This window comes from Cygnus atratus, chromosome 7 (assembly GCF_013377495.2).
Source record: "Cygnus atratus isolate AKBS03 ecotype Queensland, Australia chromosome 7, CAtr_DNAZoo_HiC_assembly, whole genome shotgun sequence".
Lineage (NCBI taxonomy): Eukaryota > Metazoa > Chordata > Aves > Anseriformes > Anatidae > Cygnus > Cygnus atratus.
Window position 1 is genome coordinate 33532218 of NC_066368.1, and position 27874 is coordinate 33560091.

Genomic DNA, 27874 nt, shown 5'->3' on the forward strand with positions numbered 1-27874 from the left:
GTGAGAGAGGAGTTTTTCAACAGCAGTGCAGAACAAAGTGACCTGCCAATGTGCACAGGTAAAGCTCAAAAGCTCAAGGAACAACCAAAGCCTAGGGATGAGGACACCCAGACACACTACAAAGTGCTGGAGTGGGTATTTGCCAGATATCCACCCAAAAACCCTGCCGCTGGGGCAGGGCATGAAACTTCTGCTGCTCCAGTATGGTATCACCAACTGCAGCTTGAAAACACACTAGAAACAATAAGAGTTGGGAGAAATCAAATATAATCCTTGAAAAATTACTCCAGGTAACTAATCAAAAATGAAAAGCATTCATTTACCTTTATGCTTCCTAGGTAAGGTATTAATTCAAAAGCCAGCTCTTAACTGATCTTCAGCTAGCATTAGCATTTGCTGTTTCCACAGGTAGTGTTGTGGCTAAAAGACCCTCCCCGTCAGTAACACAAGCACCCTCTTGAGCATATCCCATCACCCCCTTACATGTCAACTCCTTTTAATTATTCAAAATTGACGATTAGCATCACCATCTATATAAGATATTTCAGGATACAGTTCATTTTATGTTACCCTGCCCAGAAAACCTGTATAATGCATTCGACCACATCCTTTTTCCTTTAACATGGAAATTGTACAAAAGACTGTTTTTGTTAGCTTTTGAAGTGTGCCTGGGGCTTAATCATGAACAAGACTGCTAATTATTTGTACCTCCCGCAGCACTGACTAGGTTTATCCAAGATAAGAACAGTTCAGCCTCTTCTGCCACCTGCCAGCACTGATCATTGTCAGGGATGGTCTCAGATAACGCGGGCTTTCTTGCTGTACTCCACCATCTGACTAGTAGTGGTAAATATATATATTTTCGGATATTTTTCCTCACAATTTTACTCAGCAGCTGCAGTAAGGGTCGCAGCCCAGGCTCTGACTGCCTCCTCAGTGACTGTCTGGAGAAGGGCGGGCAGGCAGCTCACCTGCCTGGTGTTTTGGCGGGAAAACAGTTCCTGAGGAGAGGTGGCAAGTGGCCACGCACTGTGGGGACAGTGCTCCAGGGGATGTGGAAACTAAAATCACAAGAGGTACCTCACAGGGTATCTTGTGTCAAGGACCAGATACCATCACCAGATAATGCTGATGAACCAAAAGGAGACCGTCCCCACCCTTCACTCTCTATGACACAAAAACCCCTCTCCAGACGCCATAATCTTACCCCAGGAGGTTTCCTTCTACTTTGGGGGTTACTTCATGTATAGTGAGGCCCTCCTTTTCCCCAAGGCTGGCAGCTTTCCCCTCAGTAAATGTGCAGCAGTTTCTGGCTGCAATTTGGCAGCTGCAGACCTGCAGCCTGGGGGCCAGGGTTGGCCCACAGCCCACTGGGGCAGGGCCTGCCTCAGGACTAACCCCCTTCCCTTTTCTACTCCCTCAGGACAAAGCTAAACAATTCAATGCTCAGAATGGGCCAAAAGCACTATTAGAGATCATTGTTACTGTAAAAAAAAAAAAGTTTTTGTTGTTTTTTTATTTTTTAAAAAAGTCTTTTTGGATGAAAAACAAATATCTTTCTTACCAGGACTCTGGTAGCTGTCTTCACATACAATATTAATGCAATCTCCCAGCTATGCAAAGTCATTATTTTCAGACAAATACTCATAGTGACGATTTTAATCTGTATGTTGTGGACTGCTTCTCTCATACCAGAGTTGAAGATTTATAGTGACCTTCTCCAGAGCACTGTAAATCACAGCCCAGGAACAATTAGCAAATGTACTGGACCTCGGCCAACCTCTCTATCACCATAAAACCTGGGCAGTGCCGGGCCTCTTCGAGTCCAAAGCAGTGACAGAATCGACTGTGATGCTTACTAAACCTGTTTTCTCTCATAAATTTCCAAAATAAAATCGGCTCTGCAAGATATTTGCCTTTCTGTGAACAGAGCCTCTGCCACTGCAGCAGATCTTTCCAGATGGAAGAGGTGCCCTTCCTCAGCCCACAGCACACCAGCCTTCAGACCATCTGCTCACGCTTGCACATCAGGTATGTCCAGGTGCAAACTCAGCTTAACAAATACATATCATGGTATGAAGGTGCTCCATTTTTTTTCTTCTTTAAAACCCAACTATCGCTATTTCAGATGGCTATAGTAAACGTTTTTCCATGGGTAAGCTACACACACCACCAAAGCTTTGAAAATTGCCGCCCACCAGCAGACCCCCAAAAAGCCAAAGCTCATCTAAGTCCCATTTCCATTTGTCCTAAGAGTGCTGCTGTTAATTGCTGCAGACCAGTGGTAGGCACACGCTGACAGAGGCGCAGCAGCTATCTCCTACCTGGTTTTGGTGACACAAAGACAGAAAGAGGTGCCTGAGAGCAGGGAATGGGACAGAAAAACTGGGAACAGCTGCAAGTCTCCAGTGACAGACACGGTCCAATTGCAGTAGCATGGTGCTAAAATGAACGTTAGATAAGCTTAAAGGTAGGACTTAAAACTGTACTTTGGGAGTCCTTGAAGAACTTCCCAAGCTCACAGAATACACCAGCTTCTCTGCACAACTGGCTTCATATTAAATTTCTATTAAAAAAAAAACAGTTAAAATTTTTTCTCTCCCTTTGAAATGTGCTACCTAAAAGAGTAAAAAAAAATATAATCCAGAATATTTTGTACAACCTTCACAAGTGAAACATTTTCATACTTGTTTGGCTCTCTGAATGGCTGTCTCCACAACAAAACTATTGTTGTTATCCACTGCTTCCCAATTTGTCTTTGGCAGAGCTATTACCAGCAAACTACATCAAGGTGATTTTAAATTACATATAAACAGCAGAGGTAAAACCGTAAGTGTTGCAGTGGTAACCTGTTAGATGCTTAAAAAAAAAAAACACTTTGTAATTACTTGTCATGAACTGTGAGTGAAAATGCAAATCTGAATACATGGAAGATACAAACGGCACCTAAGACCTAAGTTTGCTCACAACAGTATAAAAATGGGATCAAGGGGAAACACTTCTTCCAAGTTTAGATTATACCTAACCTACACACACACACACACACACACAGAGCCAACAGCTTTGTTGCAAAATTCTGAAGGCAGCATTTGTTTGTTAAGCAGAGAATCTTAAATTATTTAGGAATAAATGATATTCACATGACCTCAGTTGAACCTTACAGGGGAAAAGAAATTACCAGCAAATTAATTTGAGTCTGGTTTCAACCTAGTATCATATAGGCAGAAATGGATGCATTAGAATTTCAATATTAGGAGTACACAGAACGTTATGAGATTAATTAAGGAAGTCCTGAAATGCTAAACATTCGCATAGAAGTCCACAAACCCATTCAGCAGAAAGCTTTTGTGTGAGGGAACCTGAGCCCACATGGGATCTCCCATCAGAGATAGCAAATATTACCACAGTGTAATAATAATAATGAATTTTGGCTTGACGATAAAGAGTGAAATCATTCAGGAAAGAGACCAAGAAATTACTGATTTTTATCTGAACTACTGCCTCTTTGAGGATGAAGTATTAAAAATAGGTATATAACAGTAACTATTTGATGGCATATGTGGTGTAACAAAAATAAAACCCTCTCCTCTCCCAAAGATTGTTCAAAGCCTATCATGCTGAAAAAGATTTCAACCATTAGTTAATTTAACAGAATTGAAACTACCTGCTACTACTTCACTTATCTTAAGAAAGTTTAACTCCACACCATCAAACCAAGCTGGCCAGACATGATAAGGCATTCCCAAAGGAAGCAAATTACACTGTCTGTGCCTACCTCACAGAAAATCACTCAGTAGTTACCAGCATTCAGAAAGTATCTAACACTGCTTGTCCAGAAAGTTGCACTTACTGAGGGGTCTACTGGCAGTCTCAGCATGCCAAAACAGCTCAAGTAACGGAAGATCTGGATGAAACTCTATTCTGAAGATTTGTTCCAGATCTAGAGAGAAGCAGAAAAATCTGAGATGCCTTCATGCACGAACAGGTGATTTAAACAACAAAAGAGTAAGCTACTCTAGTGGCATCTGCTAGTGCAGCAAACCTAGAGAATGCAAAACTCATGCCCAGTAACAGGTGATCTTCGTGCCTTTTAGTGGAAGACATGCCAACGGCAAAATTGAGGCAACAGCCCACAGTAATGCCAACGCAGAAACACATTCAGGGACATCCACTGGAGTTCCTTCTTCCACAGCAGTCCACTAGATCTAAGACAAAACACTTACAAGGAAAGAATACTCAGTAACTGGCAATAAAATACTTTATTAGCTGGACAGATTTGCAGTATGGATAAAATATACTGAAATACAAAGTCCTCCAGGATATAATGTAGAAAAATCACAATCCATACTTCTACATCTTATTTACATACATTTGCAAATGTGTTCAATAAATTGAAAGAGGTCATATTTGCATTTTTTCGTCTCTTAAAATCACATTTAGTGTAGTCCAATGCCTTGGTTTCTTCGATAGAAAATTGCACAACTACTGTATTATTTCCATTTGCCCTGAACTCTGATGAAGTTTTACACATCCTTCTCTCCCTCACTAGATCCTTTCAAGCTTGACTTCTGCATTTTTTTCTCCCTTTGTCCCAGTATTCGATAAATTTTCTTCTTAGCCTCCTTTTGCCTCTTCAATTTTTGTTCCTCCTCCTTCTGCTTAACTTTAAGATATTCTTTAACCTGCTGTCGATGTTTTACTCTGGCTTTCTTTATCTTGTAGTTATTCACTGTACTCAAAGCGTTGAGTAAGGCCGATATCTAAAACAGAAAAAAAAATTAATAGAAAGTTCAGTTTTGGAGCAAGAAACAGTTGAACTGCAGCTGACAACCATATAATGAATCAGAGATTCAGGGCAAATTCCTAACAATTTTTGCACCTGTTCCCTAATGTCTGAAGTTTAATTTAATCCATCTTGTTGGGAAGTTAATCAAAGATATAATTTTTGTGTACTCTGATTTTGGTTTGATACTATCTACAAGGCTGTGCTTAACTGCTACTATAAAACACAAACTGAAGTTCAGATCTTCTTGCCTGTGAAACCACTCTGCAATTCTCAGTTTCTGAAGTAGAGTATTTGCTTCAAGTCCCATCTTGGTTAATAACACATAATAATGACAAGACAAATTAAATACTGTAACTATCAGTTTAAGTCACTCCTACTATGAGAGCACTATATCCAACCGAAATACCTTGAAAATACTATGACAAGGACAGAAGTCATATTCAAGTTTCAGGGGAAACAGCTTAATAAACAGACACTATCCACTCAGAGCCATTTCTATTTACGTACCATGCGCCAAACAAACAAAAATTGCAGTGGTAAGTTTTCACTAGGAGCATAGGTATCTTTAGCACTAGCAATACATTCAAATGTGAAAACAATAGTTAGAAATGGTCTAAGCAACACATTTACCAGTAGGGAATCCTTGTTTCAGAATAGGTGATAATTACCTTCTTTTCATGAGGCTCCCTGATAACAGCTGGTCTCCACTGGTCTTTTGGAGTCTTGCCTTTCTTCTCAAGGTTCTTAGGCTTGTTCTTAAATGGCAGTGCTTTCTGCAGTGCTTTAGGAATATGGAGCTTATTGAAATGCCTTTTCTCCCTCACAATAGGCTAAAAGAATGGATATAGAACATATGTAAGATGCGTGACCCTAAGAAGCTTTCATTTTATTTTCCAACATTCAGGGGAAAAAAAAGAAAAGTTCTCCACACTCTAGCACCAAACTGTGAATGAAAACTTCACTCCTACTTTACCATCCAGATTACTTTATAAACTCTCACTGATAAGAAACAATTTGCTTTCCACTGCTTCACTTCTGTGTGTACTGTGCATAAAAACATTAAATCACATGTTCATACATATGCATATATGTGTTTACCCTGGTCTCAGTTTGCACAGGCCTAAGCCAGAGTGCAGACTGGACTGTGATCACTGGCTTAAAAAAAAAAAAAAAAAAAACATGTATCAAATATACCTTATAGAGGGAATCTTTGTTTTGTTTCAATTTGATGCCTCGCTCGTGCCTCAGCTGACCTGTTGTCTTCATTCCTCTCCAACTATCTTTCTCACCCGCTGGCTTCAGCAAGGATGTTACAGGGTTATAAAATTTCGGGATAGAAACAGGATACCAAGTCCTCACAAAGACAATATCTGAAAGAAAATCAAAATATCACTTGGCTCTGACAACATAGTTCATCACATCCATATTTTAAGAAAATATTATCTGAACAGAACATATAACTAACATCTAGACCACATGCTAGTATTGTATTTGGCACCTATACCAAATCTCTTCAAATTTAGGCAGAAACAATGTAATTATTTGTACACCTGGATTCCGCAAAATGCCATTAAGTCATGAAGACTGTATATTCCTGAAGAGCAGCCAGCTGAATACAACCCTACTTATTCCTATTCAATTAAGAAACTAGCACAAGAGTTCATAAGTCTATCTCTGCCTGTACTACGACCAATAAAAAGGATTTGCCTAACCTCTGCTTATTTTTTATAAAAGAACTAAACTGCTTTTGTTTTTGTACTGTCCATAATTTCACTGTGTTTAGGACAACAGAAGTCATATAAACCTAGATAAACACAAACTCACGTTCTCAACATCACAGTGACACTCAGCAAACACAGGAGATCACTAACCCCTATTCCCTGCTTAATTTCCCCAAAACATTAGGGGAAAAAAAAATTAACCAGTTACAATGCCACACACTGAATTTCTCAGAGAAAAAAAAAACATCCTTCTAGCATTTGCACCACTAAATATAATTCACATTCATGGAGGAAAGCATACCAACCATACTGTGTAAAACACTTCAAAACACTCAGAGAAATAAATCTCCAAGACAAACCTTTTCATCTGTATACTGTAAGACTTCCAAGTTTAACTGAAAGAAATCCAACATAAACGTACTTCTTTTTTTACTTTATTCTGCATCTCAGCAGATTTCATGCTTTGTGAATTCACATCTCAATTATCAGATTCCAGAGACTGAGACGCTGCATTTCAATCTGTGAAGCAGGATGAAAGTCGTGTGATAACAGCCCCTTATCAATCTTACATGGAAAGTACAACTTACCGCTCATCAGCAACTTGTCTTCAAATGTTGCTCTAAAAGCACCTGCTGGAGCTCGGAGGGCCTTTTTGATCTGTCCTCGGATACCACTCACAGTACGAATTGCTGCACCTTCAAATTTAGCCACTTCCAACTGAGAGTTAAACATTCCCTGAAAGCGTGAATTACCCACCATTATTCAAGATGCTAAGTTTATTTCTGTGACCTACGTAGGCCACAAAAACAGAAGTAATCCTTACAAGCATCTGATGAAGAAACAGGAAGAACAGAGTACTGTCTTTATACCACAAGTACTGAGCATACCAAAAACCTACTAAACTGACTTCAATTTACTAGAAGTCATCTCCTTGGAGCCATACATCAGAGGCAATGTTTTTAGCATTAAATACATACATTTAAAACTCTAAAACTGAGCATACTTGAGAGAATCTTTCCAGTTCTCTTTCTGAAAGTGATTTGCTGGAAAATAGCAAACCTTAAAAGCCAGTAAGCTGCCTCAACTTGCTAGCTGTGAGACTAATACAGCTCTGCAAGACTTGTGCTTCTCCTTGCATAAACCACAGGGAAATCCAGGAAAATTCTGTGTATGCTTAATGCAAATACTTGAGTGCTTGGCTGTTAGAATCAGTCCTTAGTTGCTTAATGCCCTAAATGCAGAATAACCTAATTTCTTCCTCAGAGCCTAACTAATGAGAGCTGGAGGGTCAGTCAAAATTCACTTCTGCAACATTTTCTGCCCCAAACGTTTTTGTAACTGTAGTTGTGAAGTCCTAAAGTACTGCTAGAAGCCATTCTTGACCCCAGAGCTGAAATTCAGTGGGATCAAGCTGCTTGAATGACACTGTGGATAGGTTCACATTCTCCAGAGTTGTCTACCACTACAGCAAGCTAACCAGTGGGTTTGAGGAAGAAGTAAAAATAAACTAAAAAGAACAAAACAAAACAACAACAAAACCCACACCGAGTGTCAGCCAGGTGACTGTTCCAGAAATCTTGTCTGGTTAACAATAATAATTGATATTTGTTGTCTAGTACTTTTAGAGACACTGTGCAATGATTATGGAGAACTTCTGCCTCAGGAAAGACAGATGAACGTATGCCCAAGTTGCACTCCTTCCTAACACTGGTGAATAGTTTTATAGTACATACATACCTTAATAAAAGAAGTGTTCTTGTAAATTTTGAATGGAAAGCCAGTTAGCTTTAATTTCTTCACAACAGTTATGGATTTGTCTAAATCAAGCACAACTCCTGTAGCAGCTATCCGGAAATCAGGCTGAAACACACAGAGATAAAAGACATGGCTGAACTGCATTTATCACATAGCAATACATATATTTACTAAATAGTGAAGAAACAATTTCATTGATACAAGTACATTGCTTTTTAGAGTTTTGAATTCAGAATTTATAACATTTACAGGAATAGCTCAGGATGACAAATACAAGCTAACTTCATACAGACTAGTTAAGATACCGCTGACACAACATTCCTGCCATTCACTAATGAGATTCTCAGAGCTTCCATTCTAATTATCTTGGAAGCAACCTGGAAGTCCTTGTTATCTCTCTTTTTTTTTCCCTGTAAAACAGAATCTTGCTCAAAATCTCAAAGGAAAAGAGTCATGCACTGCTGTAAATCACTATTATGTTGTAGACACATGATGAGAATAACCTTCTAATACTCGTAACACAATGTCTGCGCAACAGGACTTATACAAGGTGTATTTAAGAAAGAGATAATCACTACTGTTACCCTTATTACAACGCCACTCAAAAAACTTTTGTATGCTGTCTGTAAACATTGATCTCTATACGGGTAACATATGCAAAAAAAGATCATATTTGATCAATACTGCTTGAACATTATTTACAAGAATTCAAATACTCATAAAAACCCTAATGAGATACAGCAAAATCACATCAAGGACAAACTTTTTCAACAGAAATATCAGAATCTCTTAATTTAAAAAGGTTTTTAAAATTATCTAAATACTGAGTACCTGAAAAACAAGTAGGCATAAACCCTTCCATGGAAAACAGTAAAACAGCATTTATCATTTTCAGTATAGCAGATAAAAATTGTTGTAGGGAAAAAAAAAGCCTCAGTCTAACTTCCTGTCTCATCACAATACATCTTTCAAAAGATGAGTCCACCCACCTGCTAAGGTCCTACAACATCACTGTTTTACAACACGTAAATCTTCCTCCCTGAATCCATTTATTATAAAAATATAAATCCTATGGAAATTGACACTTTGTTGTAACAGACCTACCGTTGTGCCACTGACAGACTGAACTGCTAAAAATCCTGTCCCCTGAGGAGTGATTGGCCCTACAAGAAAATTAAATAAAAAAGCATGAAGAGCTTTATTATACAACATACAGCTTCTATTTAAAGATCAAAAAGCTTAGAAACACCAGAATAATCTCAACAAATACAACCAAGGACAGGTTAAATAAAATATTCAATCCATTACTCAAATAACCAGCCCCACTAAAGTTAAAGCAATTATTTGTGCACAAATTTACTTTCATATGGAAGCATTTGTATGTCCAGCCCATGTGTGTGCAAGTGCTCGCCTTCTCTCTGCACACAGCCAAACAAATCAGGTTCCTCCTTGATACAATACAAATAATCCACCTCCCTTCTTTCTCTTTTAGCAACTGCCTGTTTTACCATACATTTTTTGTTATTTTATATTCCACAGGGAACACAACTTCTTAAAGATCTTTGATCCCCAAAGTTCCCAGCTGTGTTTGTTTGAAATCTTTACAAAATTCTCAAGCTTTACAGGATGTAAGTAATTCAAGACAGTAGCTCCATAATGCCCTCACCCCAAAAAGTTGCTCCACAATGCATATGTTGCGGTGTGTACTTTAGAAGTCTGTGACGCCCATTGTGATCTTCAATGTAGAACATCGGGATAGTCTGAAATCGCCTCCACCCTAATGACAGAATTAAAGGATCACGTGTCTTAAGAATCTTCTTATACCATCGGTGCTTCTTCAGGCGCAACTAAGTAGAAGAAAAGATGAACAATGTTATAACAAGATAATGACACTGATTTGGAAAGTCAAGCCTTAATTTTCAGGAATGATTGAAAGCAGCTTCCATCTACACTAGAATTTTCTTACTCAGAAAGCTTTTATCCTTGAACACTCATTAATGCTAGGTTGACTGGAAAGATAAAGCTAATCAGTATTTCACTTACTTCAAAACCATGTTTGCATTCGTATATTACAACAAACAAAACAAAAATATAAACTAGTAACTTTTCTCTAGCCACCTGTTGATAGAACATGAACCTCAGAGTACAAATCATGCCTATGATTTAGTGATCTCAATTACTGTACCTTAGTCCTGAGACCTATCTGCAGAACCCTATTATGAACGTTAAATAACAGTAACATTTTTCTTCCCGTTATCTATCTAAGCCTGTGAAACTCCAGCGTCTGCTATCATAGAGTTAATTGTATCAAAAGCAATTCCACTATTCAAGAGATTAAAACAAAATACTTCTGTCTGATTACTACATCCTTAAGAAACAGAAAATAAAAAGCAACTCCAAACACAATAAAGCACATCTGTACTGAAAGAAAATGTACTCACAGCTTTGGCTACATACCTGTACATATCCAACATTTCCTTCACTGTTGCCTAAACCTCCCAGGATAATAGGATAATGAGGGTCAAAATTCAGGACAAATTCACATGGGACATTCTCAATCTCTATTCGAACATACATCCCAGGCCGAAAGCCCTCATACTGCACTCTGGTCTCATCGTCTTGATCTTCAAATTCAGCTCGATTAAGCTATGTGTCAAAGAGAAAGTCACCACGTGTTTTACAAAACTCAAGTATTAACAACTTGTTCATGAGGTGCCGGTTCTATTTAAAACATGCTAAGTTTTATATAAATCTCTCCTGAAAGATCTAATAGGTTTTATGACTTTTTATTCAGAACCATGAATCCTCTCTGCCACCATGAAATCCTTCCAATTTGAAATCCCAAGTGGGCCTGTTAGTCTACTTGAAAGACAGCGCCCAAGAGAAGCACATGACTGAGTCACTTCTGATACACCTTTCATAAGGGTGACTTTGGATTTTAAAGGTACAACTGTCAAAAGTACAGTTTTGATTTAGGAACCCCATTACCTTTTAAAGATAACATCCTGAATCTGTAGGTGCTGCTTATAAGGGGACAGGGCTCCTATCTTACTCAGCAGCTTAAAAATATTTGTGTCCTCGGACACTCTGTATCCTCAAATGGGTCTTTTAAAGCTCTTCTGTGCCATGTAAACACAGATATTGTGTAAATATTTAATAAGATATCCTTGTGAATAAGAAAAGCTTTACCATCCTACTTTAGCTCCTGATGTTCAGTGATCTTGCAATGTAAGATGCCATGTTCAAGCAAACTAATTAGCAATTTCATTTTTCAAGGTACTAAGATACGGCACAAATCTTGTGGCCCAAGTTTTTTTTTTTTTTTTTTGAAGTCTTCGCACATCCCCAGTTTGAGATACTTGCCCTTCCATCCTGCAGTAGGAGCACAGCCAACTGCAGGTATGTATTTCTTAAAAAGACCTCTAGTGAAACAATTGTAAATTATTTCATATAATTTTATTGGAATTACTTGTTAACTCTTTAAGTGTTCTTAGTAAGTATGTCAGTATACCATGATCATTTATGACACAGGCTAATACAAGAGGGTAACAATTAGTTTAATGACTATCTGAGGCAAGATTTTGTCAGAAGGGAAGACAGTGAAATTATTAGGAATGTAAGACAATGTTCTTCCGAGCCACCTTTAAGTTCAGAGGATTTTATCTAGAAACAAGGCCTGGAACAAAATCAGTACCAAATTGTGAATAGTTACCCTCAAGACTCATACTACATGTATAGAGCATCATCATCAACAATTTTTCTCAAAATAGCTTGACAGTTTGATGAGAAGACCACCATGCAAAACTTACTCATCTATTTTCAACACCGCAAAAACCACACCAAAACAATACCAGGCAAATATTTGATGCATGTTAATATGAGAAGGATTTTTACTTCCTTCCACATAAAAAGCTTCTTCTGGGGAGAGAAGGGCATCACAACTCCTCTCTCATTTTTGTCGTTGTTTGGTTTATTTTTTAAGACCTGCCATACTCGTTCCACTACTAAGTGACAAATGGATTATTGTTAAAAACTTCTAAATAGGCCAACATATGTCACGTAAACTTTATCTATTCAGTAATTTAGAATATAGTTAACTAAATAACTCAATTTAAATTGAACTTTCATTTGTTTGGTTTGTCATGTGTGTCCCCAGCAAAGACCTTCAGGCAAACTCTGTGTGGCATTTCTGAAAACATACAGTCAGATAAATTGACAAGTTAACACAGCTTGTACCTGGGCCTGTTTATGCATTTCTTCTTTAAGATCATCAAAGTACGTGGCATCCCCTTCATCATACTCTGCATCAAACATTTCTTTCAGTTTCCGTTTCTTGTCCAGCCGCTCCTTTTTCTTTTCTTCTTCCTCAGCTTCTGGTTTGGACTTTTTTCCATCATTGCCCTCTTCCTCATTTTCAGACTGATCAAAGATAATTTAGCAAACATGTAAAAGTGTTGACTGAAAACAAGCCATTCTGACCAACATTTTTAATACAAATTAAGAAATATTTTTTCACAATGCAAATGATTGACTTATTCATTTCTACCTAAAATGGAAATATTTTCTAAGTTACTCATAAAAGAACATGTGACTTCAGCTATGACCAAAACATTCCATAATCTTATCATATCCCTTTTCACTAAAAGGGTTCTTGACTTAACATTTATTTTAATGTCAGGGAACAGACCCTGAAATTGGCCTGTTATTCTACATCTAAAACAAGCACGTGTAGTAGAAGAGGAAAAAAAAATTGTTGATAGCATTGACTAATACTGCTCCGAGGGAAGCACTCTAGAGGCCAGAGAGGAGCAAGCTTGTTCACAAACCATTTGAACGCTGTCAAAATGATGACGTTACCCTTAATTTTATACCTGTTGTAAAGACATCAAGTTGTTCAGTCTAAAAATTTTTTTGATTTTTCAATCTATATTGTCACAGATGACTACAGCTCTGTTCTCGGGAGACATCCAAGTCACAGCAGAAAAGTACGTCCACCAGTCTCTTTTATACAGATGTAAGGAATCTAAGTTTCCATTGTTTGTTGTGTTTAAACAGAGCTCTATAATCTTCCACATCAGATGACACGGTATGAACAGTTGTGATAACACTCGCTTTAAAAATATTTCTCATATGACTTCAGATCCTCCAACTCTTGATTAAGCCTGACATCTATTGTTAAATAGTGAGATGACTTAATTAATCAATTAATTTTAAACAACAAATAAGGTTGAATCTTTGAATCTCAAAATATATGATATTTTTATAGGTTGCAGAGTCACTTATCTTTTCTTCCTTGTTCCTATTCATTTCTTTCAAGTCACAAAAATGAAATGTATTGCACAGGTTGCCTACTAGTTGATCAGAAACTCACATATACATATATATGTTGCTCCAGAATACAGAAACACAGGTCATACCTCATCTCCTTCAGCAGTAGGCTTTCCTTTGTGCACAACACCTGTTTCAAGATCTTCAAAATCTCCATACAGTTCTTCTGCAACAAGAAATAACCATGACATCTGACACCTAACCTGTTATATTGTTCCATAGAATTTCTCATACTTTCAGTGTTGTACTTAGAATTACTTTGTAGATTTGTTTCAGCCCAAACGTATTTCCTTCCCATCAACAGTTTTAGAAATATGTTGTCTTCTCTATTCTCTATATTCTCTATATTCTCAGCTGAACTCCACTGAATACTCCTTTTACCTTTTGATACCTATACTTTATGTTCAAATACATAAATAAAGCTTAATCATTCTAAATGAACACATAGACGCTGCCTCACAAAATTAACTGCATATAACAGGAATGCTCTTAGTTAATACTCTAAATGACTCAAGGCACCTAGCAGAACAATTGAGCTTCTTAATTAAAATAAATAAATAGATAAATAAATATAGCGGACAATTTTTAAGTTTAAAAAACTCCTAAAACTGTCAAACCTCAATCTGCAGAAACAGTATAGACATATTACTAATATTTTTTTTTTTTAAGTTTTTCCAAACATTTATAAAACCACAAACAAAAAATAATCTTAAAAAAATCTCAAGATAGATCTCACTTTTGAGCCAAATGCAAGCGATCAGTTTGTCTTTCCATATAAGAGAATTTCTGTTTATTTCTACCCAGACTATCCAAAGCAATAAAACATAGATAACAAGTAGCTAAAATAATATAAACAATGTGAAGTTGGTATGATCAAGTGTTAAATAAGGACCTCATTTCCTAATTTAAAATATGCAGCCTCTTTTTCAGAGAGCAAATTTTCAAAGTGTACTACTTGCACATTTTTACAACAACATTTAAATATATTCACATCTCTATAATACTTTATATTACAGTTTGAAGAAAATTTCAATATATAACTAGTGCAAAACATTCTAAATGCATAACTGTGAAGTTTTTTTTGTTGTTTTTTTGTTTTTTTTTGTTTTGTTTTTTTTACAACTCCTTTATCCATTAGCTATTTTTAGAAGTCTTACACATACCATCTTCCTCCAACAACTTGGCAGCATCTTTATCATCTTCCCACTTTCCTGTAACAAAGCAGTCTTTAATACTGCTCATAACCTGCAAAATAAGTGTTGATAACAGGCTTTAACTATCCAGGTCAACAACACAAAGGTTCTCTAATTCATTAGCCTCTCCTCAACCATCTTCCCAGCTTAAAGATAATCTGATATTCTCACACACAGCTTCGTATCAAGACATCATTACCAAAACTACATAATGCCTCAGCTGAAAGCAGGAATGAGAAACCACCTCAAATCTTGCCCAAATGTCTTTACACATCATATTTTCCCTCATGATTCCCCTGTTTTTTTGTTTTGTTTTGTTTTTTATGTAAACAGAAAACTATGATCCATCAGATAGTTGAGACGCAAACATTAAACTATCTTATTCTACCTAGCTTTCCATTCAAGTGAGAACAGACTTTGAAACCTGTTAGCTAGTAAATACATCTAATGACCGTAAGTAGCACAATGTATGACACTCATTGTCCCTTGCATAGGTTTGTTTCAATGTCACTCCTCCATAACAACTTAGTAGCGCTTTTGAAGACATACCCAAGACATAACCATTATAAGATTTGCAAAAATAATTATCTAAGTGCATTACCTCTTCTAAGTCCCAGTCCTGAGGCTTTTCTATCAGAAATTTGGAGCAGTCAAGAGCATTAGCCTTCTCTTTGGATTCTTTGTCTGGACGTCTGACTTGAAACAAACCTCCAAGTTCATCACCTGCATCCTCACTTTCATGTTCATCGTCCTCAACAGCTACATGAAACATACAGACAGTGATTACATCCTCCACAGTCCGTGGCTTCCATTTGTCAACCACCTCTTTTCCATCTTGTTTCACAACACTTGCAGTAGTTTGAGGGGAAAAAAAAAAGCAAGCTAAAAGCACCTTATATCAAAAATATCAAAGACTGAAGAAAAAGTCATGGTTCTGATCCAGTGTAAGAGTTGAACTAATACATAAACAAGGAACAAGTCAGGTAAGCAACAGCCAGGAAGACAACTATATGCTGTGACCATACTCTGCTTCAGTTGTGCAGTTGTTCCATATTGAAACATAATTTACTTCACAAATTTCATGTACTTACTTGAACAACCTGAAATCTAGTTCTATTTGCATAACGGGAATCATCACCAAAAATAATACCCAATAAGTAAACAGTGTTCTCTCAATACCATGACTAGAAACAATACCAAAATGATCTGGCAGTAAAAGCAACACTAAGCTAGTCTTTAAATCAAGGATACTGGACTTGACAATCTGTCAGTAAATCTTTCCATTCCTGCCCTGTGAGAGGTTTACAGAAGCCAAATTCTTACTGTATTCTATTTTGTACGTTCAGACAACTACTGGAAAAGTTGTGAATTACATAGGACAAATTGTATAAAAAACTATTTTATCTTCTTTTTAAGTCAGCTGGCTTATTTATTGTTTTTCCTTGACAAACACCCTTATCTCAGGCATGATAATACTAAGACATGTCTAAAAGAATATTCCACTCTCCGTCACTGTGAGACAGAAATTACTGAAAACAGCCAATGAAAAGACACGCCTTTATGAAAGGCATCAATCACCATAATGGATCTGTGTAATAACTACTATACAATTATAGAAAGGACTAACATTTTGATGTCTTGGGGAAAATAGTTATTCCGTAAAAGATGAGTAACAACCCAGTAGTCTGCCAAATGAGCTCAAAATATTTTTATTGGAAAAGTAAAAACTGTCTTTATTAAAATTATCAGTGAAAATTAGTATTGCCGATTAAGAAACTCAATTAACTCCTCTCAAGCCTCCCTCTAAAAGTGCTCCAAGATTTAGACTTAGGAACTGGGTAGCAGCTAAAAGCCTAGTATATATTAAGATAGTACAAGTTTCCAGACAAATCTGTACCTGTTCCATATACAAGTTTACGAAGATTAGGGGTTGACTGTTGCTGTCTTAGAAAGGCCTGAGCTGCCTTCTGTGTGAGGTCCTCTTTCCACTTCAGTGCACCTGAAAAGGAAAAAATGCACATTCCATCCCCAAAAAATGGCAAAACTTAGGAACTACATAAATAATTTAAATAAGGACATAGCCGCCACAGGCTTAAGAAACGTAAACACAACCCAGTTTATCTTTTTTTTCATACTTCATATATACACAGAAACGTAAGTTGTGGCTAACAGGTTTTATCTTTTTTTTTTTTCTCCTGATGAATGCTAGTTGTAGAAGGACAAAAGTGTAAGAGATTATTAGCAATAATAACAAATTTGACTACTTTCATGATGATACTTTTCCTGTCCAAAGAGTCACAAAATGGTTGAGGCTAGAAGGGACCTCTGGAAGTTATCTTGTCCAGCCTCCCTACTCAAGTAAGGTCACCTAGAGCAGGTTACCCAGGACCACCCAAACAGCTTTTGAATATCTCTGAGAATGGAAATTCTGCAGCCTCTCGGGGCAACATATTCAAATGCTCAGGTCAATGGTTAAAACATTTTAGTAATATTCCCCCAAGAATGGTTTATTTTTTCTAAATGTAATAGAGCATCTTAATTTATTTTACACACATATCCAGAAAGATTAAAGAAAAGAAGAAACGTATATAGAAACATTGGATTTTATAAAACGAATCACCTCCATTTTTAAGCAAGGAAACCTGAGACCTGCTTACTACACTGCAAATCAAAGGCTTAACAACAAATAATCTGATGTTTCCAAACTTGAAGTTGGCCACTCAATACATTGCTGCCTCTCCAATACATATAATATTTACTCATTACAATATCCTTTACCAGGAACCCAATAAAAAAATCTGCATTAGAAAAATTTAACATGCGCAGTCTACCTGCAGTGTCAGCAGAAAAATCTGTTTTTTCTTCATACTCCTCTTCCTCTCTCAGTAGATTTTCAATATCATCATCTTCAGCTTCTACAGCTTCAAGTTTATTCTGTCTAGGACTATCAGCTTTCTTTATCCAAGTGTGCTGAAATTGTTTCTGATTTGACACTTCAGCTTCTAGTTCATCATGTGATTGTTCTTCGTCATCTCCCTCATCAAGGGATTCAACCTCAGATTCTGATGCCTCTTCTGCTGTGCAATTTCCTGAATCTGTAGTGAGCACTGTTTTCTTTTTCAGACTGCGAGCTGACAGTTGCGATCTTGTTTCCCTATCTTCACTAGCTATTTCATATTTTTCAGAGTCAGCAACTCCTTTGCTTACAGCCTCGAATTCGCTATCTGAGCTTTCATTCCTGCATGTGCCTTGCTCATCGTCATCATCTTCCTCCATCTCATTTTCTTCAGGTGCAGTTCTTCCTTCTTCTTCAGAACTCATCTCAAGATCGTCCTCACTATCTGCAAATGCTGGCAGTTCACTCATGGACTCTTCTTTAGCCACCTCTGTTTTCAGGCGCTTAGCACTCCCAAGAGCCATCTCTTCCCCTTCGTCACTTTCTTCCTCCGCATCTTCATCGTCACCATCACTTCCATCCTCAGACATGGCTTCTTCTTCTTGGTCGTCTTCCTCATCACTAACTGCATCATCATTTTCTTTCTTCTCTTCTTCATCAAATAATGCCTTCCGACGTACTCTTCCAGTCTTCATATCAATCTGCCTCTCTTCTTTTGGCATCACAAACCTGTTTTTTCAAAGATCACATTTGGGGGGAAGAGAGTGAAGTGCAAGGAAATTTTAGTGAAACAATTAAGCTTCATGTTAATATTTTAAAGCCTTTTTGTAGGAGGAATATAAAAAACAGAGGGAGGTTATAGAAAACACTAGAAAGGCAACAGACTTATTTAAGTATGGTAAGCCTCTTGGTTCAAGAATACACACTACATTATAGGCATACAGAATTCTAAGAAATTTCTTAATTTGCCATTGAATGAAAACGGGTTATACAAAGAATTTCACTAAAGATTATGACTACCATACTCCAAAGCTCTGACGAAAAGCAGGGTTGAACTTCTTAAGACTGTATCAGCAAGGAATTTCTGGATGGCAGAATTATACTGCTTGCAAAACTTTCTTAACACCAATTATTTCTCAAAATATGTACTTGGCATGAAAAGTCTTAGAAGAAGAAGAAATAAGCAATGAGCCATTCTACTAATTGTGCTCTATTAAGAATTTTTTGTAAGTTAAAACATAAAACCAGAGACTCTTTAATGTTCAAACACTACTCAAAATTCAAAACTTACTCTTGTCCGACGTCTTCTGAACCTAACGGTCTAGAGTCCATGAAGAGAGAAACCTTGCTTGATGCCATCTTAACATCAATCGCTGAATGAGTGGAGATGAGGCTCTGAACTAGTTCATGATTTGGTCTCACGTCCTCCTGGAAAACAAACATTGTTTTACATTTAAATGAGGATGAATAAACAAACACCAAATGAAGTCATTAATCTGCCTAAAACAGTAGAAATAGGCATTTGTAAAGAAAAAAATTCTGAAGCATTTTCAATAAACATTTTCTCAGCGTAGCAAGGTCTCACCTCTTTCAAGAATGCATGTAATATTAACCCATGAAAAATGAAAGACGGCCTCCTTCACATTATGTAACCACTACGGTAAATATAAGCCATAAATATATACGGTAAATATAAGCCATCTTATGTACTATCGACCTTTAGAAGAATACAGAGGAAAACAGCTGAAGTCAATTGTTTCATATGCAAATATATGCCAACTCTCCCTTTGACCAGTCAAATCCTATAAGTGCTTTCCTGCAAGTACCCTACTTTACAAAGCAAGAATAATAATACCCCAGCACGAAGAGCTTCCATAAATCTTAAGTCAATGTTTTGAAAGTTTCCAAAACTAACTTCAGTTACTTATTAGTAATTGATCTTTCAAATATTTTGCACAATATTTTACAAAGAAAAATCACTAGAGTAGAAAAAGAAGTTAACCAATATATAGTTTTTTTTTTTCTTTTTAAGAAGCTTATTATTAAGCACTTAATTTTGACTCTAAAGGTGAAAACTACATTCTGTAAGAAAGGAGAATTCATATCAACAACATTCCTTTACCTCTTCGTTTTCATGAGCATGGCTTCCACCAAGGTCAATATACACTGCATCTTTATCATACACGATACCCCCCACTCCTGAGAGAGGGGCATAGATTAGCTTATCTTTCTCACTTAATGAACGCTTCTTCTGTCGTTCAGGTAGAGCACAGGGGTCTGGCAGGAAACTCACATCACTCACGGTAAAGTCCCCTACACCTGGAGTGACAGACAACAAAGCAATAAGGCTTTCACAAAGTTTTAATTCTAAAATGTGTACAATTCATCACAAGGAGGTAAAGATATATTACAGCATTCAGTAATTTGTCAACAGCAAGCTTTGTATCAAATATCTGATTCTTCTGTTTACCACTGAACTTAGACAAGCTTACATATGTTCACTGGAATATTGAAAAATTTTGCGTCTGTTTTTAATAAGAAAACTACTAACTCACTTTTTCTGAATAGGATTGCAAATTTAGTATTAAAGTATCTCCGAATTTAAGCATTTAAATCATGCACTTAAATATTGAATTTATTCAATGAGTATGAGAAATTTTACATAAGCCAAATTTCATTTTCACTACTACAGCTATTTTACACCACACGCATCTTTTAAAGAGAAACACCACTGAAGATCTTCAGATGCTGCTAATATTAACACTATAAGAAAACTGCAGAATTAAAAGCCAAACTATTTACAAGGATATATTTCTACAGAAATGTTATTATAAAAAATAATTTCCAAGAGCATAGAAAGGTGAAAAATTTTACAACGTACTGCTTAAAGATGCAAATAAATTCACAATAAAAATAACATCAGCTACACAGATCAGCACAAATACAGTTTTAAGAATCTGATAAATTACCTGGCATATGAATTTGGCTTTTATTTTTTAGGTGTGCTCCTCTTAAGTAGCCGTAAACTGATACCTTCCTGTCACATTTGGGATTGATTCGGACATCCTCTGGGTTTGTCAAATCTTCCATTCTACTCAACATTTACAAAAAAAATTAAGAGAATAGAACCGTGGCACCAATAAGTCATGCTTTGCAAACTCTAAAAACCAAACTGGTATAAGACAAATATCATGAAGGAAAAAAAAATTAAAAATATTTTACAATTTTATTTTAAAAGTTGCATCATGTCCAACAACATATTTCCAGAAGACATACTGACATTTCCCTAAACATATACCTCTTGCTTAACATTTTAATCATTATTTATAGCTTTCCACACACAACACTCCTCAAATCAATTTTGCTAGTAGAGGGAAAACGGGTTACCACCATAAGAATCTGAAAGATATATTCCCTTCAGCCATGTAGTACCTTCTTTTCCTTAATAACGTCACTGAGCAACACAAAAAAATACCATAGGGACAGGCAGAGGAAAAGATAGACTGATTTCAGGCAGATGAGATGGAAACTGCTACCACTGCTGCTTTCTACACTGCACAAAGGAGGGAACAAAAACAGCCAAGGAAGGGACACTGCAGGTGAACTTAAAACCTGCAGGTGAACTTAAAACCCAGCCAGAAACCAAAGTAATTTTAACAGTTAGAGTAACCTAAAACAATGTGACAAAGACTACGCAATATTTTTTTCTCTTTTTCCATGTCTTTGCTTTATGCATTTCACAGGACTTTGCATGATGCTTACCTACTTCTGTAATATTTTTTTCTAAATAATTTCAGCTTTGGAAGAAACTGTTCTAGTTCCTTGTAAGAGTTTAATCATAACTGTAAGCATTCTGACAATAAAACATGAAAGGAGAGGTAATTTCTCAGGTAAGTACAGCCATCATCAAGATCACTTTCATGTTGCACGTGAACTAATTCACGAGCCCTTGTTAAACTGCTAGAGCGCTTTTACTTTTCTACAGAGATTTAATATAATCATAAACAAGGAGGATCCTTTAATTATTTTTTCTTCCTGGGTTTCAACAGGATTTACTATATACCAAAGGCCAGGCAACATGATCCAATTCAAGCAGAAAATGAATGGCTGAACTCACGGACACAAACTTAAAAGTGTGTTTTAATTTCCCCCAAGCCATCAAGATAATTACTAAATATCCATTACACACATAAAGCTGACTGGCTCTAATAATATAGCCTTTTTAACTGCAAAGGTGTTTTCTATGCTGAGACTGAAGATCAGAGAAAAGCACACACCTGTCCACAAGAACATAGGGGTGAGACGTTTGCCACGTAAGAGGTCGGAATTTCATAACGGAGATAAAACGCCCTAAGTTGTGAATTTCCTGCTTTTGATATTCTCCATGAACCATCCCAGACAGATAGAACAGCTTAGCACCCTAAACACATTAAAAAGACACAAAAACATTAAATATCATTTTAATACCTGCAAAACTGAAAAAGCTAATGGAATTCTAATTTGTAAGTCATAAACATAAATTGCAATTTAAAATGGATTCCAAAAGATCAAACTAATTAGCTTATTTCAACATGAAAACTGCCTCTTAAATCTTAGGAGAAAACAATTCACAGTGAAAAAAAAAAAAGGTGCAAAGGTTCAATTTGTCTCCTAAATTGAACAAGCATATCCCCCTTGCTTAATACCTGTGTAACAGACCTTTTTACTAGTACAACACATTTAGTAGCTTGGGACACAGCATAATTATCCAAGTATTTCAGTAAATAGAGGATCACATTATTTGATATAATATCAAAATTTTCCATTTAGAGTATTATTAAAGAGATTTTAACAGTGCCATAATTTAAGCATTGCCTTATTCTTAATTCAGCCTAATTTAATGCAAAATACACAGAAAATGAATGTTGGATGTCATACCGGATATACTTCAGTCCAGAATCTGTGCTTTAACTTTTTTTTTATCTTCTTTAATTGTTTGTTGTTCTTGAACGTATCCAAGTGGGTAAGAATTCCCATGATTTTCGGAAAGCCATGTACCTGACAAATGTTCAGGAATTCAAATGTTTCCATCTCAAATCCAAAGCTGGCATCAATGAGCATCAGAACCTGAAGACACAAGATCATCATTTCACTAGAAGACCACCATGACGCCTGTATGAGCTAATTTCAAAGACCAAGCCTTTGAAGTCATAAGCTTCTTCAGAACCAAAATCTTGCAAAAGTTTTGTTATTTATTTTCATACAACCTGAAAATCAACTTGGTATTTTTAATTACACTATGCATCTTAACTACTTCAGTAGTTCAGTTTAGGAAATAAAATCTGCTTTTCCAGTCAACCAAATCTTTGCACAGATCTCATTTGCACACTCTCTCGAATAGAACTATTGAAGAACACAGCTGCCCTATGAATACAATAATATACACTATTATACTAATGCTCAAACAAGTGTTTACTTGGCAAATTTTAAAAATGAAAAATTGAGCACCCTCCAATATTTGCAGGAATGCCTGATAAAATTAATAAATGCCCTCAGCTTTGGATTTATTTGTCTTAGATTCACTAAGGCCTCTAAGGCAGAGTGTTTTGGTAAAGCAAGACAAACAAGCTTTCTTCACACACTGCAATACTGCTGTGCATCACTCAAATACACTGACACAGGAAACTGGCACCCAAAGTAGCATGAAAATGGAAGCAAAGCCATGTTAGGTCCTCAGCAATGAAGAACTTAAAATGCATGGCAACTGATGAAAAAGGTTGGCAAGTTATTATGTAATCTCAGCCTCCTAACAATAAGCCCAAATAGATTCTCAGTGTCACTGTGTGCATTCAGCATCTTAAACATGTCACATCTACTTACTGACAAATTTTTGCAAATTTTTTTAATACTTCTCACTTCCTCGAGTAGAAAACATGCAGATAGAACAGTATCTGGACTATTGCATGTACTTGAATTCGGTCAATATCTAGCTAAGGATCTCAAGCCCTAATCGGCTATGAACACTAAATGTACACAAAATAAAATTCTACATAGATACATGGACTGTGCGTCAGGTCCTCAATACAAATAGACTTAATAACTTGTAACTAAAAGTTACAAAGGTGATCGCATTTCACTGAAATCAACCACATGGCTGCACAGCAGCCTTCAAAGACAGACATCAGATTGCACCAAAGAAAACACTTTTGGTGCAGTCTAGTCAAAAGAAGTACTTTCAATATGAATTATAATAAAAATGACCATCTATTGTTAACTTACCAAATCAGCAACTTTAGCCAGGTCAATCATTGTGTTAATGTCACATCCACATTCAATAATAGTTAGCCTGCGTTTTTTACCTGAAAACAAGATTAAGAAGAACCAAAAACTGAAACAGAAAGCAAATTAATTACTCCACATCTTGCTTTTCAATTTATACTCAAGTTCCTAAATAGTAACTGGGACTCACATTCTTCTCTAGCATATAGACTGACAAATATGTGAGATTGTACAAGTGCCTGTTAACAAATGCTTTTATTTCTGCTAAATTTTAACCTTTTGGTTTAAAATTACCAGGTTGAGTACATGGTTTCAAAGAAGTTGTCCTGCCTTTTCCAAAAACAATGCTAACGGCAAAAAAGGTTGTTTTTGTTGTTGTTTTTCTACTTTGAAGAAAACCTCTGCTTATCCCTAGTAACCCAGAGTTAGTACCAAGGTCTTTATTTTACAGATACTTTTTGTCCTTTTGATATTACCAGGAAAAATACACCCTGATGCAGATTAAAAAAAAAAAAAAAAAAGTAGAGGGTAAAAAAGATTTCTTAACATGCACCTCAATTAGAAGAAAGTACCCGGAGTTAATTTGACCTGACTAACCGGAGTTGTCTAATGAAACTTTAGACAACAAGAATGACAACTTTAAATAACTACTGTCTAAAGTTATCAAAGTTCAGTCCCTGCACCCCAGTAGACCAACCAAGAAATCCAATTTAACCCATTTTTCCCTTTTCCATATTTGTCAATTATTCCTTGCAAATAGCAGATCACGGAATCATAGAATGACTCACGTTAGAAAAGATCTCTAAAATCATCTAGTCCTGCCTTTAACCTAGTACTGACAATTCCACCGCTAAACCATGCTATGGAGTTCAACATCTACATCCTTCTTGAAGGCCTCCAGGGATGGTGACCCAACCACTTCCCCGGGCCGCCTGTTCCAATGCTGCACAGATTTATTAATTTAAATCTGTGGAGTCTACCTACACCAAACACCGCTGTCTGGGTCCAAGCAAGATCTCCCTTAAAAATTCTTTCACTGAGATGCTTCTCCTAGGACCTCAGTGATCCAACTGGTAATATGCAAGAAAAGTAAAGAAAAGAACAGGCTAGGCCAAGTGGAAATTGGGACTGAAAATTTCACAAAAAAGAAACGGAAATGACTAGGGGGTGAGATGGAGAAACATAACTAGAAATGGCTAAGCAAATTAACTCTTGGTCTAAGAAAGAAAGGTAAACAAAGATGGGACTATAAGACGGGGAACCTTAAAGAATGAGAAACGCATGTAGATGGTAAGATAAAGCTAGAGAAAAACAGTTCAAGAGGGAAAAGAGAACCCAATAGAAAACAAGAACTAGGAAAAATATTTGGGGATGGAAAAAACAGACAAAAGGCCGGAAAGAAAAAACAGAACTGGGATCCCAGCAGGGTGGAAAGAACAAGTTTAGAAGGGGAAAAGCCCTAGTCTCACTATTCTGTCACTGTTAAGAAGTATGCCTGATAACACACCCAAATGATTTCTTCAACGTGACCAAGAATTATGAGAATGTGAACACATCCTAGCTCTAAAAGAAAGACAACTAAGGAGTGTAAAATAAGCATTTCTATTTCTTTTATCTTTGTTCTCACCTGAAACAATAGTAACAGGACCCCGGATTTCAACCAATTTTTGCCTTGTGAAGTTCTTAATGAGACATTTTATTAAGGTGCTCTTTCCAACCTTGGGAGGGCCAACAACAACCACCGCCACAGGAGGTGGCTCCAAAGGAGTACGGTCAACCACAGGGATGTGATGTTTTTTAGTCTTCAAATCCTGAGTTCTGAAAACAAACAGAAGAAAAACGTACAATTCAGTAACATTTCTTTTTGAAAATCTTCAGCAGATGCAAAAATCCAAACATGAAGTTTCAACACGTGCCTGGATGCTAACATCTATGTGGAACTCCAACAATCTAAAGAGCTACACAGATTTTGTTCTTTCCATTAAGAATAGCATACCTGCAGCACATAACACAGACACAGAAAGCACTACACTGGTGACATGTGTAAGTTACAACACAACCTTGTAAATGATGAAAGCTTCATAAGCATGCCAGGGAAAGTTACACTATGTGCATTTCTCCACAAAGGAGCAAAGAAACCCCGGCCAACGTCTATTCAGCCGCCTGACTCTGCACGTTGCATAACATATATATATATCCCTGTTCCTTACCTATGGAAAGTTCTGGCCATCCGCACTGCGGACTGGACCGTGAAGGCTTTGGGGTTTCTTTTCCGAGCATCCTCCTCTTCCCCTATTCCTAGATCATTGAGGTAACGTTTCCTTTTCTTCTCCGCCTTCGGTCCACTGTGCTTTGCACGGTGCTTCTTCTTCTCCTTCTCCTCCATCTTACTCGTTCAGCAGCAGCCCACAGCCAGCCAGCAGCAGGCAGACGGCTCCTGTGTGCGGCACAGGAAGCGAAGCCATTAGCCCACGTGTAACACCGCGCACCCGCGACCACACCAGCACCCTGTGGGACCCGCTCCAGGCGCCGGCCGCCTCCCGTCCCACCCGGCCACCCGCGGCCACCACCGGCCTCGGCGCTCCCGGGGCTGCCTGGCACCGCGCGGCCACCGCAGGGCTGGGCCGGGCCCGGCCTCCTCCGCGCCCAGCAGGCCGCGGGCCTCGGGGCGGCCGGGGCCGCTCACGGGCAGCACCAGGCCGGGCCGGGCCGCCCCCACCCGCCCGGTGCCCGGGGCCGCCCGGGGAGCGCGGCACCCACCTGCCCCCTGCCTCCGCTCCCAGCGCCGCGCTGCCGGTTCCCTTCTCCCCCGAAAACAGCGGCTGCGACCGCCGTTCCGGGTTGCCAGCGGAACCCTTTCGCCGTCGCACCGTAGGGCGGGCGGGGAGGCGGGTAGACCTGTCGGCCCGGAGGACAGGGGCAAGCCTGTTGTTCCGGCCCTTTGTGTCGGTGGGGTTTTGTGTGTTCAGAGGGCCTTAGAACGACTGGATGAAGCTGTGGCTCTTCCACGGGACAGGAGAGGGCTCCGGTTCTTCAGGTCAAGGCAGAAAAGTTAGCCATGGCCGTGAAGAAGTCGATTCTAAACTACTGACATAAATCAGAACGAATAGTCCGGGCTTCTTGTGTACACATTCACTAAACAGCTTCTTCACAGAGATAGCAATTTTATTCATAAAATAACAGCCTGTGTTTAAGTTTCATTTTATTATATTTATTTTGTTCTATAAAAAAGGAGTTAACAGCATATGTGTTAAAATCTAGGTACACTTGTACAAAAAAAAAAAAAGATTTGCCTGTATAGTTTTCAACACCCTAGGCCTGATAATGCTTCAGCACAACCACAGAAGCCCTCCAGAGCTATAAACCCATCCCATTAATTTCATCAGAATATTTTTTATGATTACAGTGGTCTTCCAGACAGCCATAGAGCTCAACGAGTCTAACAACAGGCCCACTGCATGAAGTGCGAAGAAGGAACACAATTACATTTTTCTGTGACTGCAGTTCCACAAGTTCATTATCACCCTGGTAGAAAGCCTTCCTTTGGTAAAGAGAAAATGACTTTTTTTTTGTAAATTAAATTAACACCATTCCTTTAAAATAATAACAATCATACAATTTGAAAAAATTATACAGTGGGACACCACAAAAAATATGGCCTTTTAGAAGGCTACAAATTTGGTCATTTTTAAATGAAAACACTATACATTAAGTATCTAGGAGAAGGCCATGAGTGTCCTTTATCAGGAGCACACCTAAAACTCAAATACACCCCGTGAGCCATTCCCTGCCACCACCCAGATTGCTCTTGCCATGCGCATACCCGTTTTGTGTAAATGCCTTCTCCACTGGAGGCTGTAAATAAAGTCTGTTTTCTAGAAGTTCTTAAGTTAAAGAAAGTGAATTCAGACCCAGGTAAAAAGAAAACCTTGTACAG

The 27874-nt window shown here is 37.6% G+C and overlaps 1 protein-coding gene across 2 annotated transcripts; it reads right to left on the minus strand.

Moving 5' to 3' along the window:
* Positions 1–4246: 4246 nt before the first annotated feature.
* BMS1 (BMS1 ribosome biogenesis factor) lies at positions 4247–26829 on the minus strand. Of its 2 annotated transcripts, none has more exons than XM_035552656.2 (23): positions 26698–26829; positions 26148–26374; positions 25565–25755; positions 23938–24017; positions 22597–22785; positions 21957–22099; positions 20649–20770; positions 19802–19998; positions 18971–19107; positions 17615–18408; positions 16681–16782; positions 15385–15542; positions 14754–14835; positions 13680–13753; positions 12499–12681; positions 10720–10908; positions 9929–10109; positions 9367–9425; positions 8245–8367; positions 7095–7242; positions 5981–6156; positions 5455–5616; positions 4247–4760 (listed from the first exon to the last, which is right to left on the minus strand). In XM_035552656.2, exons 2-23 carry the CDS (start codon positions 26321–26323, stop codon positions 4524–4526), a joined length of 3903 nt encoding a protein of 1300 aa, XP_035408549.1. In that variant the 5' UTR covers positions 26324–26374; positions 26698–26829; the 3' UTR covers positions 4247–4523. The 2 variants fall into 2 exon arrangements, with proteins under 2 accessions (XP_035408549.1, XP_035408465.1); XM_035552572.2 differs by having other exon boundaries at positions 13680–13756; positions 26698–26828.
* Positions 26830–27874: the final 1045 nt, after the last annotated feature.

Excerpts from the sequence above, each read along its gene's own strand:
- BMS1 (XM_035552572.2), bottom strand. The coding sequence starts at position 26,323 with ATGGAGGAGAAGGAGAAGAAGAAGCACCGTGCAAAGCACAGTGGACCG. Across the intron at positions 18,409-18,970 it reads TCAGAAGACGTCGGACAAGA|GTTTGTGATGCCAAAAGAAG; the intron begins GTAAGTTTTGAA and ends TTGAAAAAACAG. Across the intron at positions 7,243-8,244 it reads AGAACACTTCTTTTATTAAG|GGAATGTTTAACTCTCAGTT; the intron begins GTATGTATGTAC and ends TCACGCTTTCAG.